The 14,366-nt window shown below is 47.1% G+C and overlaps 1 protein-coding gene across 1 annotated transcript in view; it reads right to left on the bottom strand.

Moving 5' to 3' along the window:
- Positions 1–4,495: 4,495 nt before the first annotated feature.
- LOC143283422 (uncharacterized) overlaps positions 4,496–14,366 on the bottom strand; it is a 33,826-nt gene continuing 23,955 nt past the window's right edge. The window contains exons 8-11 of the mRNA XM_076589660.1: positions 14,187–14,301; positions 12,331–12,444; positions 5,607–5,736; positions 4,496–5,081 (exon numbers count right to left, since the gene is read on the bottom strand). Coding sequence (XP_076445775.1) covers positions 4,632–5,081; positions 5,607–5,736; positions 12,331–12,444; positions 14,187–14,301 — 809 coding nt within the window. The 3' untranslated portion in view covers positions 4,496–4,631. The remainder of the gene's footprint in view (positions 5,082–5,606; positions 5,737–12,330; positions 12,445–14,186; positions 14,302–14,366) is intronic.

Here is a 14,366-nt window from a genome sequence, read left to right as displayed (position 1 = left end):
TTCTCTCCCTCTCTATCTTTTTTCATCGTTTGCGCCATTACAGACAATGTGGACTAATTTGAAACAAAGTATCTTGTGGTCGATGTCTCGTTTCCTGAAAAAGTGCTATGTACTTTTTTTTTCTTTGAAGCGTTTACATGGGTTTTTGTTTTCTCTACCGAATTTCGATATTAGAATTAGTATTGAAAGTCTTTTCTTACATTTGCGATTCAAACTCGTTTTTGCTGAAGCCCTCTTAAGTTATACAAGAAGTCAAAGGCATTGCAACCTGTGGCATCACTTTTCGGATTCTCTTCGAGGAACATCAGTTTATCCACAAAAATAAACATGTAAGGAAATAATAACAAAAATGCGTTTGTTTGTTTTTTGTTTTTGTTTTTTGTTACTTTGTTGTTGTTGTTGTTGTTGTTTTTAAGATACAGGAAGGAGGGGAAGAAGGAAGAGAAATAGAAGAAAGAAAGAAAGGAAGAGAGACAAACAGAAAAGAAACGAAAGACTGATTTATGCCTCAGCATAAACGAGTGAGGTGATTAATTCATCGCTGAGCAAACACATATTCGGTCTTATGCTGTCTGTCATACAAGCGGAGAGTCAACGTGTGTTTGTGGGGGGTAGTTTGGAGGTGAAACGGGCCAGTTAGTGGGTGGGGGATAGTTTGGAGGTGAAAATGGACCAGTTAGTGGGTGGGGGATAGTTTAGAGGTGAAAATGGGCCAGTTAGTGGGTGGGGGATAGTTTAGAGGTGAAAATGAGCCAGTTAGTGGGTGGGGGATAGTTTAGAGGTGAAAATGAGCCAGTTAATGGGTGGGGGATAGTTTGGAGGTGAAAATGGACCAGTTAGTGGGTGGGGGATAGCTTAGAGGTGAAAATGGACCAGTTAGTGGGTGGGGGATAGTTTAGAGGTGAAAATGAGCCAGTTAGTGGGTGGGGGATAGTTTAGAGGTGAAAATGAGCCGGTTAATGGGTGGGGGATAGTTTGGAGGTGAAAATGGATCAGTTAGTGGGTGGGGGATAGTTTGGAGGTGAAAATGGATCAGTTAGTGGGTGGGGGATAGTTTAGAGGTGAAAATTGGTCAGTTAGGCCCACAGTGTTCATTTCCAGTAAATAACCCAGGCCTACAGTGTTCGTTTTCAGACTTTCGAAAAATGAACTTTACTAAAACGAAGTAAACGACTGAAAGAAGAGGAGCACAGAAGGCCTAGCAGCTTGCCGTCGGATGGGGTATAAAGATGACATAGATTTTCATTTGAGAAGACAAGAGAGAGACAGAGAGAATGAGTTGACATTTTTATTTTTGAAGAAAATATACAGCATGATTTTTCTACAAAGCATGAATATAGAAGCAAAAGTGTCTGCGTATCAGAGTCGGGAAAAGAGCAATAATGCTATCTGAGATTTTGTTCAAAACAATTTGAGAACACCGACTCGCAAAGAAAAGTGAACCTCAAAGGGAGGTTAACAAAAGACAACAACAAGAACAACAAAAATAAGACCGACATACAAGGAAGTAACAAAAGTTCATTCAAGAAACAGGAGCTTACGTTTGAAGTGTTGGAATAATTTTAAAGTTCTAAACCTCTCACCTTATTTGATAACTGCATGATATGAATAGATCGTTTATTTGTTGCGATCTGGAACTACGGTGAGTTCTTTCTTCTCAAACTTTTCTCTCATTCTTTCATTCCCTCTCTTTGTTTCTCGTCTACCATTGGTATATTTTTTAGAACCAGTGAACCTCTATAGCTGTGTGTGTAAAAATATCTCTTGAGGAAGAATATACAGAACACAAGCTACAAGAAAAACTTATTTATCTCCGAAGAGAAATTATGGACATATTTGCCGATAAAACGCGACAAACGTTATAAAATACGCATTAATTATTTTTTTACAAAAGCAGAACAAATTAAACAACCAAGTGAAACAAAAAGACGATAAATGATGAAAGCATAAACAGGGGTAAACGATGAACAGTGCAGGTTTTTGTTATTACAGGGGGTTATGGTTAATGCAATTTATTCAGGGAATATGATATTGTGCAAGATGTTTGAACGAGTTGAGAAGTTGTCTGCTTGTCATCACTCATTCCATACCCATCCACGCTCTCCCTGTCTGTCTGACCCGCCCCCCCCCCCCCCCCCCCCCCGCCCCAGCGCGCGCGCGCACACGCACCCACAAACACACTCACATCAGAGGATCCACAGTGGAAGAGGGAGGGGTGGGGGGCGGAGGGATGAAGGAGAAAATGTATCGTGATGTGAAGACTGATATACCATCTGGTGCTGTTGTCTAGACTTTGAGCAGTTATTGTCTTTCTTCTCTCTCTCTCTCTCTCTCTCTCTCTCTCTCTCTGTGTGTGTGTGTGTGTGTGTGTGTGTGTGTGTGTGTGTGTGTGTGTGTGTGTGTGTGTGAGTGTGTGACTCTCTTAAAAGTTTAATAAGTCTCTTGTTTCTAATTTCTTTTATTGGTAATATAATGCCTCCTACCCACACCTCACCCCACTCCCCACCACACCGTCAAGACCTTCCTTTTTTTCTCTCTTTTTCCAATTGCTCCACCCACATGTCCTCCCACTCCCTTCTCAAATCATAACCCCCTCTGTACCTTAACTCACTCAGTACGGCCAGTCCTCTCTTCTCCCCTACACAGACCCCTCGGATGTCCAGTGGGTGTCTCAATGACCCAATCTTCAGCTTCCGTCGTCAGAATTGTGGTATTCTTTGTCAACATTCACCTCTTCAATATAAGAGCCTTCCGCTTGCAATATTTTGATGGTGGTAATTGGGGTGAAACGCTGTTAACGTCGTCTCTTTCGCCGTTCGTATGGAGAGAGTTAATGCACTTCATCCTCCCACCCCCTCCTCAAATCATAACCCCCTCTGTACCTTAATGCACTTCATCTCCACCCCCCTCAAATTTTAAACCCTTCTGTACCTTAATGCACTTCATGCTCCCACCCCCTTCTCAAATCATAACCCACTCTGTACCTTAATGCACTTCATCCTCCCACCCCCTCCTCAAATCATAACCCCCTCTGTACCTTAATGCACTTCATCCCCCACCCCCTCCTCAAATCATAACCCACTCTGTACCTTAATGCACTTCATCCTCCCACCCCTCCTCAAATCATAACCCCTCTGTACCTTAATGCACTTCATCTCCCACCCCCTCCTCCTAAATCATAACCCCTCTGTACCTTAATGCACTTCATGCTCCCACCCCCTCCTCCTTAAATCATAACCCCTCTGTACCTTCACCCCCCCTCCTCAAATCATAACCCCTCTGTACCTTAATGCACTTCATCCTCCCACCCCCTCCTCAAATCATAACCCCCTCTGTACCTTAATGCACTTCATCCTCCCACCCCCTCCTCAAATCCTAACCCCTCTCTGTACCTTAATGCACTTCATCCTCCCACCCCCTCCTCCTTAAATCATAACCCCCTCTGTACCTTAATGCACTTCATCCTCCCACCCCCTCCTCAAATCATAACCCCCTCTGTACCTTAATGCACTTCATCCTCCCACCCCCTCCTCAAATCATAACCCCCCTCTGTACTCGTGTACAGTGATACAGTAACCTACCGAAATCTAAAGGTTTTGACGAGTGCCCTGTGTGTGTGTGTGGGTGGGGGGGAGGAGGGATGGTTGCGGATGGTGGAGAGGTGCGGAGGGGGGGGGGGACATTCGTTTGAAGTATTCTTTTACCTTATGATACCAATCACACGGCAGTGATGTAGCTTTCTTTTTTTTTCTTCTTTTTTTAAGTGAATGAGCAGAAGGATAAACATTGCACGCTCTGCGTCAGCGGAGACTTTCCAGTGTTCTCTAAAGGGAGAGCGACATTGTCTGGCAAAGCAGTGTTGTCTAATGCGACATTGTCTGGCAGAGCAGTGTTGTCTAAAGGGAGAGCGACATTGTCTGGCAGTGTTGCCTAAAGGGAGAGCGACATTGTCTGTCAGAGCGGAGGAGATTTTCCCGTGTTGCCTACAGGGAGAACGACATTGTCTGGCAGAGCAGTGTTGTATAAAGGGAAAACAACATTGTCTGTCAGCTGATAGATTCTTGAATGAGACGATAAAGCAAGGTCCTGTGTGCGGCGTATACTTTGCGCGCGCGGAAAAGAACCCACGGCTACGTGAGAGTTGTTCCTGGGAAACCTCTGCAGAAAAGATCGCTTTATTTGTAGAAGTCAGATAGAAGAAAATAGACAGCGCCGAACTATGGCAAAGCGCTCTGCTCGGGGATAGCTACCCAAACTGACCGCAAAGATACCTGAAGTGGAAATCAACTTAACAATGCAATACAAGGAATGTGTATTTCGCAGACCAAACCCAAAATATGACATTGAATTATCTCCCTTTTATGGCTGTGCACTCGATCAGCTTTCATCAAACGACTCTTGCACTCAGAATTCAAGTTTTTCTTTTCCTTTATTTCATCTTTTTTTTTTCTTTTTGTGTGTCTCTGTGTGTGTGATTTACTTTTCTTTTCACCTGCTTCTTTTTCTGTGTTCGTGAGCTGCAACTCCCACGTTCACTCGTATTTTATTTTATATCGGGTTGAAATTGTCTCTTTTCTTCCTTCTTTCCTTCCTTTTCTTTCTTTCTTTCTTTATTCTATTTCATTTTCTCCTCAGGCGGCAGGGTGATCGTGCAGAAAGGCAGGGTTGTGGTTGCCTCCGTCAGGTTCAGGTCGGTGGTCTCCCCTGACGGCTTTGCCCAGGCCGTGTGGTGGAGGAGACTGCCCCTTGCCCTCACTGCCCACCTCGGCTGCCGGGCTCCTCCCGGGGTTGTCGCCCTTGTCGGACGGGGGCCTCAGTTCGGACAGACGGTCGTAGTTCTGCTCCTGATCCTCGCTGTCGGCCCGGCGTCCCTCCCGCTCCAGCAGGGCGTAGTCGTTGTCGTTGTCGTCCTCCTCGCTGCAGACGGTGGGGGAGGGGAGAGGGGGCGGGAGGGGAGGGGGGCTGTCCCCCAGGCCCCCCTTCTCCCCCTCCTCCAGACGCCGGCGGTCCCGGATGTCCCAGGGCGAGGCGTAGTACTCTGCCACGTCGTCCGAGATGTCGGGGATGGATAGGACCCGGACCTGACACCCCATACCATACCATACCACACCACACCACACACACACACACACACACACACACACACACACACACACACACACAGAGTTGAATAAGAACATATCATTCGTCAGTCACATGCACTGATAGGCAGTGAGGTAGATGGAACTGTTACCGTCATGAGTGTAAATGTAACAGGCATTCAGCAATTTCAAACAATAATATGTGGTTGGGCAGTATTTCTTTTATGTTTTGCTTCTATTGTCTCTCTGTCTCTCTCTCTCTGCGTGCGCGCGCGCGCGCGCGCGCGCGCGCGCGCGTGTGTGTGTGTGTAGCATAGCCACGGACCCCAAGGATCTATGTGCAGCAGGACAGTCTGCCTGCACTGATCACTCCTTAGGGCCACATGATCAGCCCTGCACCCCCCTCTGCCCCCCCCCCCCCCGCACCCCCCGCACCCCCCCCCCCACACACACACACACTGACCAGCCCCAAGGGCCACGTAGTCAGCCCTGACCCCCCTCCCCCTATCCCCCAGGGACACTGACCACTTTCTTGGTGCTCTGTCGCTTGCGTTCTCTGACAGCAGCAGCCGTGACGTAGACCTCTGCTTCGTCCTCCTCCCCTCCCCCCTCTGTCGGGCCGCCTGCTGCACCGGCCCCGCCACCCCCTGCCCCACTGCACACACACACACACACACACACACACACACACACACACACACATATATATATATATATATATATATATAATTCAAGGATACGCAAATACACAGACACACACATAAACACGCGCGCTCATACGAATTTCAAGGAACAATCTTACGAGGCATGTATATAATTAAGCACGCACGCGCATATAGGTGTACGTGAACGTATGTACACATATAAAAGCGTGTGCAGTTACACACACACACACACACACACACACACACACACACACACACACACACACACACACCAACCTGGGGCACGGCAAGGACATGGAGCGAGAGCAGGGGAGCAGAGAGAGAGAGAGGGAGAGAAAGGAAAGGCATCACATGACACCAGTTAAGCACACGCTGGATGTGCACTGTCTGCCTGTCTGTGCCTCTTTCTCTGCAACGCACACACTCGCGAACACACACACACACACACACACACACCAACCTGGGGCAGGGCAAGGACATGGAGCGAGAGCAGGGGAGCAGAGAGAGAGAGAGGGAGAGAAAGGAAAGGCATCACATGACACCAGTTAAGCACACGCTGGATGTGCACTGTCTGCCTGTCTGTGCCTCTTTCTCTGCAACGCACACACTCGCGAACACACACACACACACACACACACACACACACACAGCCCTCCTGTATTTCACAAGGAGGGTCATTATTTCACAGAGACGTGTAGGAGAAAGGCCCACAGCCCTCCTGTATTGTACAAGGAGGGTCATTATTTCACAGAGACGTGTAGAAGAAAGGCACACAGCCCTCCTGTATTGTACAAGGAGGGTCATTATTTCACAGAGACATGTAGAAGAAAGGCACGCAGCCCTCCTGTATTGTACAAGGAGGGTCATTATTTCACAGAGACATGTAGAAGAAAGGCACACAGCCCTCCTGTATTGTACAAGGAGGGTCATTATTTCACAGAGACGTGTAGGAGAAAGGCACACAGCCCTCCTGTATTGTACAAGGAGGGTCATTATTTCACAGAGACGTGTAGGAGAAAGGCACACAGCCCTCCTGTATTGTACAAGGAGGGTCATTATTTCACAGAAACATGTAGAAGAAAGGCACACAGCCCTCCTGTATTTCACAAGGAGGGTCATTATTTCACAGAGACGTGAAAGAGAAAGGCCAACAATCCTCCTGTATTGTACAAGGAGGGTCATTATTTCACAGAGACGTGTAGGAGAAAGGCACACAGCCCTCCTGTATTGTACTTGATCGGGTTTTCTTGAAACGATTCAATTTAATCGAAAAACACGATTTCACAGAGACGTGTATGAGAAAGGCACACAGCCCTCCTGTATTGTACAAGGAGGGTCATTATTTCACAGAGACGTGTAGGAGAAAGGCACACAGCCCTCCTGTATTGTACAAGGAGGGTCATTATTTCACAGAAACATGTAGAAGAAAGGCACACAGCCCTCCTGTATTTCACAAGGAGGGTCATTATTTCACAGAGACGTGAAAGAGAAAGGCCAACAATCCTCCTGTATTGTACAAGGAGGGTCATTATTTCACAGAGACATGTAGGAGAAAGGCCAACAGTCCTCCTGTATTGTACAAGGAGGGTCATTATTTCACAGAGACATGTGGAAGAAAGGCACACAGCCCTCCTGTATTTCACAAGGAGGGTCATTATTTCACAGAGACATGTAGAAGAAAGGCACACAGCCCTCCTGTATTTCACAAGGAGGGTCATTATTTCACAGACGCATGTTTTACATTTCTTGATCGGGTTTTCTTGAAACGATTCAATTTAATCGAAAAACACGATCTTCGGAAATACTACTTCTTTACACTGTTTTACAGGCTGTTAACCTGTGTTTATCTGTCGGCGAAACATTTATCTTTTCTTCTATGAATAAAACAGTGACGTCTCTTCATCCAATCGCTTTCAAGAAATGAGAAAAACAGTCGTTATTCGTGATTTGATTGGTTTTATACTCGTTGAACTGAACTTTTTTACTTTGCAATTCGTGCGTTCCTTCATTGTTGCTTCTCTTGTTTTCTTTTCTTTGCTTCTTTATTGATTTGTTTATTGTTTAGTCATTTATTTTACTTTATTTCATTTTATTATCTTCTGATTTTACGTATATTTTGATTTTTTTTATTCATCAATTTAATGTCTTATTTCTTCGTGCATCTTATTTCACTTCATTTTATTTTATTTTCCCTTAACCTTTTCATCGCCAGTCAATTTAGAGTGCAAAATTTCCTTGTGCTACAACCACAGAAAAGACGGTGTCTACTCTAAGAATAGCTGTGGTGTGTAGAAAATTGGGCCTATCCTTCCACTGAAAATTAAGAGCATTAGGTTCGTAGACAACAGACCCATGATCTGGTCGCATTTCAGTGCATGGGTGCTCTAAACTGGTTGGTGCTGAAATGCGACACTGGCAGTGAAAGGGTTAAGGCCTGACTAAGCGTTGGGTAACGCTGCTGGTCAGGTATCTGCGTGGCAGCTGTGGTGTCGCGTACATGGATTTGTCCAAATGCAGTGACTGAACTGAACTGAACTGAATTGTTTCTACTTTAGTTGTTAGCATCCATATGTGATTTCATTTCGTCTCACAAAATGAAATAAAACCACGAACAGCCACAAACAACAATAACCAAAACCCAAAGAAAAGGTGCATGCACATACCACTTTTCAGTTCTTCTTCTTCTGCGTTCGTGGGCTGCAACTCCCACGTTCACTCGTATATACACGAGTGGGCTTTTACGTGTATGACCGTTTTTACCCCGCCATGTAGGCAGCCATACTGCGCTTTCAGGGGTGTACATGCTGGGTATTTACTTGTTTCCATAACCCACCGAACGCTGACATGGATTACAGGATCTTTAACGTGCGTATTTGATCTTTTGCTTGCGTGTACACACGAAGGGGATTCAGGCACTAGCAGGTCTGCACACATGTTGACCTGGGAGATCGGAAAAATTTCCACCCTTTACCCACCAGGCGCCGTCACCGAGATTCGAACCCGGGACCCTCAGATTGAAAGTCCAACGCTTTAACCATTCGGCTATTGCGCCCGTCCACTTATCAGTTCAAATCCATATAGCCCAGCCGATCACATGGCCAAAAACTGGTTCAAATCTGGACGTCACGAAGAACTGTTCACCAGATTCCTCCAGGTCTGTCTGTTGTGTCAAAACATGAGCCTTGTGCAAATGGTTTTCATGTGTGGCGTGTCTTGGGCAAGTCAGTTCTGCCGGAGCCCATCCCTTTTCAGATGGACTTGCTTGTCGGATTTATACCTCACATGCCGCGCATAGCGCTTGGTTATATGGTTACCACTAGCAGAGGATCCGAGTACGTAATGTACTGGATGAAGGGGGGGAAAGTGTATCTGCTGTGTATGTGAGGCATGCTGCGATCAAGGGTACTGTACCTGTGTGTGAGGTATGCTGAGGTCAGGGGCACTTTACCTGTTGTATGTGAGGTATGCTGAGATCAGGGGTACTGTACCTGCTGTGTATGTAAGGTATGCTGAGGCCAGGGGTACTGTATCTGTTGTATGTGAGGTATGCTGAGATCAGGGGTACTGTACCTGCTGTATGTGAGGTATGCTGAGATCAGGGGTACTGTACCTGCTGTATGTGAGGTATGCTGAGATCAGGGGTACTGTACCTGTTGTGTATGTAAGGTATGCTGAGATCAGGGGTACTGTACCTGCTGTGTATGTGAGGTATGCTGAGGTCAGGGGTACTGTACCTGCTGTGTATGTGAGGTATGCTGAGGTCAGGGGTACTGTACCTGCTGTGTATGTGAGGTATGCTGAGGTCAGGGGTACTGTAATTGCTGTATGTGAGGTATGCTGAGGTCAGGGGTACTGTACCTGCTGTGTATGTGAGGTATGCTGAGGTCAGGGGTACTGTACCTGCTGTGTATGTAAGGTATGCTGAGGTCAGGGGTACTGTACCTGCTGTGTATGTGAGGTATGCTGAGGTCAGGGGTACTGTACCTGCTGTGTATGTAAGGTATGCTGAGGTCAGGGTACTGTACCTGCTGTGTATGTAAGGTATGCTGAGGTCAGGGGTACTGTACCTGCTGTGTATGTAAGGTATGCTGAGGTCAGGGGTACTGTACCTAATGTGTATGTAAGGTATGCTGAGGTCAGGGGTACTGTACCTGCTGTGTATGTAAGGTATGCTGAGGTCAGGGGTACTGTACCTGCTGTGTATGTAAGGTATGCTGAGGTCAGGGGTACTGTACCTGCTGTGTATGTAAGGTATGCTGAGGTCAGGGGTACTGTACCTGCTGTGTATGTAAGGTATGCTGAGGTCAGGGTACTGTACCTGCTGTATGTGAGGTATGCTGAGGTCAGGGGTACTGTACCTGCTGTATGTGAGGTATGCTGAGGTCAGGGGTACTGTACCTGCTGTATGTGAGGTATGCTGAGGTCAGGGGTACTGTACCTGCTGTATGTGAGGTATGCTGAGGTCAGGGGTACTGTACCTGCTGTGTATGTAAGGTATGCTGAGGTCAGGGGTACTGTACCTGCTGTGTATGTAAGGTATGCTGAGGTCAGGGGTACTGTACCTGCTGTGTATGTGAGGTATACTGAGGTCAGGGGTAGTGTACCTGCTGTATGTGTTGTATGCTGAGGTCAGGGGTACTGTACCCGTTGTATGTGTGGTATGCTGAGGTCAGGGGTACTGTACCTGCTGTGTATGTGAGGTATGCAGAGGTCAGGGTACTGTACCTGTTGTATGTGAGGTATGCTGAGGTCAGGGGTACTGTAATTGCTGTATGTGAGGTATGCTGAGGTCAGGGGTACTGTACCTGCTGTGTATGTAAGGTATGCTGAGGTCAGGGGTACTGTACCTGCTGTGTATGTGAGGTATGCTGAGGTCAGGGGTACTGTACCTGCTGTGTATGTGAGGTATGCTGAGGTCAGGGTACTGTACCTGTTGTATGTGAGGTATGCTGAGGTCAGGGTACTGTACCTGTTGTATGTGAGGTATGCTGAGGTCAGGGGTACTGTACCTGCTGTGTATGTAAGGTATGCTGAGGTCAGGGGTACTGTACCTGATGTGTATGTGAGGTATGCTGAGGTCAGGGGTACTGTAATTGCTGTATGTGAGGTATGCTGAGGTCAGGGCTACTGTACCTGTTGTGTATTTGAGGTATGCTGAGGTCAGGGCTACTGTACCTGTTGTGTATTTGAGGTATGCTGAGGTCAGGGGTACTGTACCTGCTGTGTATGTGAGGTATGCTGAGGTCAGGGGTACTGTACCTGCTGTGTATGTGAGGTATGCTGAGGTCAGGGGTACTGTACCTGTTGTGTATGTGAGGTATGCTGAGGTCAGGGGTACTGTACCTGCTGTGTATGTAAGGTATGCTGAGGTCAGGGGTACTGTACCTGCTGTGTATGTAAGGTATGCTGAGGTCAGGGGTACTGTACCTGCTGTATGTAAGGTATGCTGATGTCAGGGGTACTGTACCTGCTGTATGTGAGGTATGCTGAGATCAGGGGTACTGTACCTGCTGTATGTGAGGTATGCTGAGGTCAGGGGTACTGTACCTGCTGTGTATGTAAGGTATGCTGAGGTCAGGGTACTGTACCTGCTGTATGTAAGGTATACTGAGGTCAGGGGTACTGTACCTGCTGTGTATGTGAGGTATGCTGAGGTCAGGGGTACTGTACCTGCTGTGTATGTGAGGTATGCTGAGGTCAGGGGTACTGTAACTGCTGTATGTGAGGTATGCTGAGGTCAGGGGTACTGTACCTGCTGTGTATGTGAGGTATGATGAGGTCAGGGGTACTGTAATTGCTGTATGTGAGGTATGCTGAGGTCAGGGGTACTGTACCTGCTGTGTATGTGAGGTATGCTGAGGTCAGGGGTACTGTACCTGCTGTGTATGTGAGGTATGCTGAGGTCAGGGGTACTGTACCTGCTGTGTATGTAAGGTATGCTGAGGTCAGGGTACTGTACCTGCTGTGTGTGTGAGGTATGCTGAGGTCAGGGGTACTGTACCTGCTGTGTATGTAAGGTATGCTGAGGTCAGGGGTACTGTACCTGCTGTGTATGTAAGGTATGCTGAGGTCAGGGGTACTGTACCTGCTGTGTATGTGAGGTATGCTGAGGTCAGGGGTACTGTACCTGCTGTGTATGTAAGGTATGCTGAGGTCAGGGGTACTGTACCTGCTGTGTATGTAAGGTATGCTGAGGTCAGGGGTACTGTACCTGCTGTGTATGTAAGGTATGCTGAGGTCAGGGGTACTGTACCTGCTGTGTATGTGAGGTATGCTGAGGTCAGGGGTACTGTACCTGCTGTGTATGTGAGGTATGCTGAGGTCAGGGTACTGTACCTGTTGTATGTGAGGTATGCTGAGGTCAGGGGTACTGTACCTGCTGTGTATGTGAGGTATGCTGAGGTCAGGGGTACTGTACCTGCTGTGTATGTGAGGTATGCTGAGGTCAGGGGTACTGTAATTGCTGTATGTGAGGTATGCTGAGGTCAGGGGTACTGTACCTGCTGTGTATGTAAGGTATGCTGAGGTCAGGGGTACTGTACCTGCTGTGTATGTAAGGTATGCTGAGGTCAGGGGTACTGTACCTGCTGTGTATGTGAGGTATGCTGAGGTCAGGGGTACTGTAGTAGACATCGATGTCGTCAACGGCATCGTGAGGGTCTGAATACTCGTTTGCCTTGCTGCTCCTCTGACGCTTTCTGAAACAATACGGGAACACGTGGTCATCATGTGTGTGCAGGTCGGGAACACGTGGTCATCATGTGTGTGCAGGTGTTCGCGCGTCATTGGGATCACAGGCAGTGACGTGTGACAAAGGGGGCAGGGTGTGGCTGGATGTCGGACACGGTGTGGCTGGATGTCGGACACGGTGTGGCTGGATGTCGGACACGGTGTGGCTGGATGTCGGACACGGTGTGGCTGGATGTCGGACACTCGGGATGCGCAGCACGGGAGATGATTTGTGTTCGTTCGTTCTTTAGTTTAACGTCTTTTCACTGTAAGTGATATTAGACGAGGGAAGGAAAAAAAATCGAGTGGGAGGAGGGGGAGGGGGTGGGGGTGAGGGGGAGGGGGGATTACTGTGTACGCATACGAGTAAGTGAAAGTGTGTGTGTGTGTGTGTGTGTGTGTGTGTGTGTGTGTGTGTGAAAATTATTGATTTAAGTTTTGTTTATAAAATAAGCCCCCCCAAAAAAACCCATAACAATATAACATATTTCTAATGAAAAACTAACAACTATAACAGCGAAGCAACTGAGCTATTTAACAAGGAGTTGAAAAAGTCATACATTAGCAATGGACTGCTGAAGATCGTCAACACTGAAGATGATTTCAGTTCAGGGATTTGAGACTTTAACATATCGCAAGTTGGTATATGATCAGCTGTTATGTGAGCACCACAGATGTAAGAAACATTACTGACATATTTTGTCCTAAAACAATTCATTTTCCATCTGCAGATTAGAGAAATGATTTGCCTCTTGTGAAAATCATTATGATTTGTGTGAAGTGGTGCAGATGACGGAACAGAAGTTATGTCTGGGAAATCGCTGGACCACTCTGACGTGACCTGCTGCAATGGATACACACTTTAACTTTCGATTGATTTTTTTCCGCGTGTGTATGCTTTTTAATATTAGGGGAGGGGGGGGGGAGTTCGCATTTGTATGCTTGCAACACTGCTTAAAAGGTTAAAACAGTTTGATGCGCAATATTGTTTCCTTGGAACTTCGTGTAAAAACTGCTTACTAACTGGAAAAAAAAGGCGATGGCAGAAGACAAGCACAGAGAAACAGACTGCACATAAGTTCACAATATCAACGTAAACAAGCCACTAAATTATTTTTAGTATGTTTTCTTTCAGAAGAGCTCAAAATGTTAGATCTTTCTGCGACAGCAAGAAGAGTCCAGCTGACTCCTGTGTGACGGAGGCAGCCTGTGTTGTGCAAGGCGGGACTCGGCATTCACCGCACGTGAATTTCTGGAGTGTTGGTCTGTTGGAAATGCATCCGCATAGGAAGTGAGAGAATCTGAGCGCACTGGTTCCAATCCCGAAGTCGCCAGTACTTTCTCCCATCCACTAAAACTTGAGTGCTTATCTGGACGCTAGTCATTCGGATGAGACGATAAACCAAGGACCTCTGTGCGCATACACTTTACGCACGTAAACGAACAAAGGTGTTGTCCCTGGCAAAATTCTATAGAAAAATACGCTTCAATAGGAAAACAAATAAAAATTGCAGGCAGGAAAAAAAAATAGAAGAAAAAATGGGCGGCACTCTCACTGGGGAGAGCAGCCCGGATTTTACACAGAGAAATCTGTCATGACAAGAGAGTAATACGATATGGTATGATACGATACGACATGATGCGACACGACACGATACGATATGACATGATACAATAAAAAAGTGATCCACATTCTGCACTGTCCACTCACCTATAGTATACGACGCCCAGGACGACAAGGGTAACGAGGACAGCGCAAAGGACTAGAGCCCCGGCCACCCCGCCTGCTACGGGCACCATGTTCATCCCCTCTGTGTCTGTCCGCCCTGAGCCGTGTCGGTACAGCGAGCCCCCACCCCCACCAACACACACACACACAATGACGGCTGGC

This window comes from Babylonia areolata, chromosome 6, assembly GCF_041734735.1.
Source record: "Babylonia areolata isolate BAREFJ2019XMU chromosome 6, ASM4173473v1, whole genome shotgun sequence".
Classification (NCBI taxonomy): Eukaryota; Metazoa; Mollusca; class Gastropoda; order Neogastropoda; family Buccinidae; genus Babylonia; species Babylonia areolata.
This window is presented reverse-complemented; position numbering and strand designations above follow the sequence as displayed.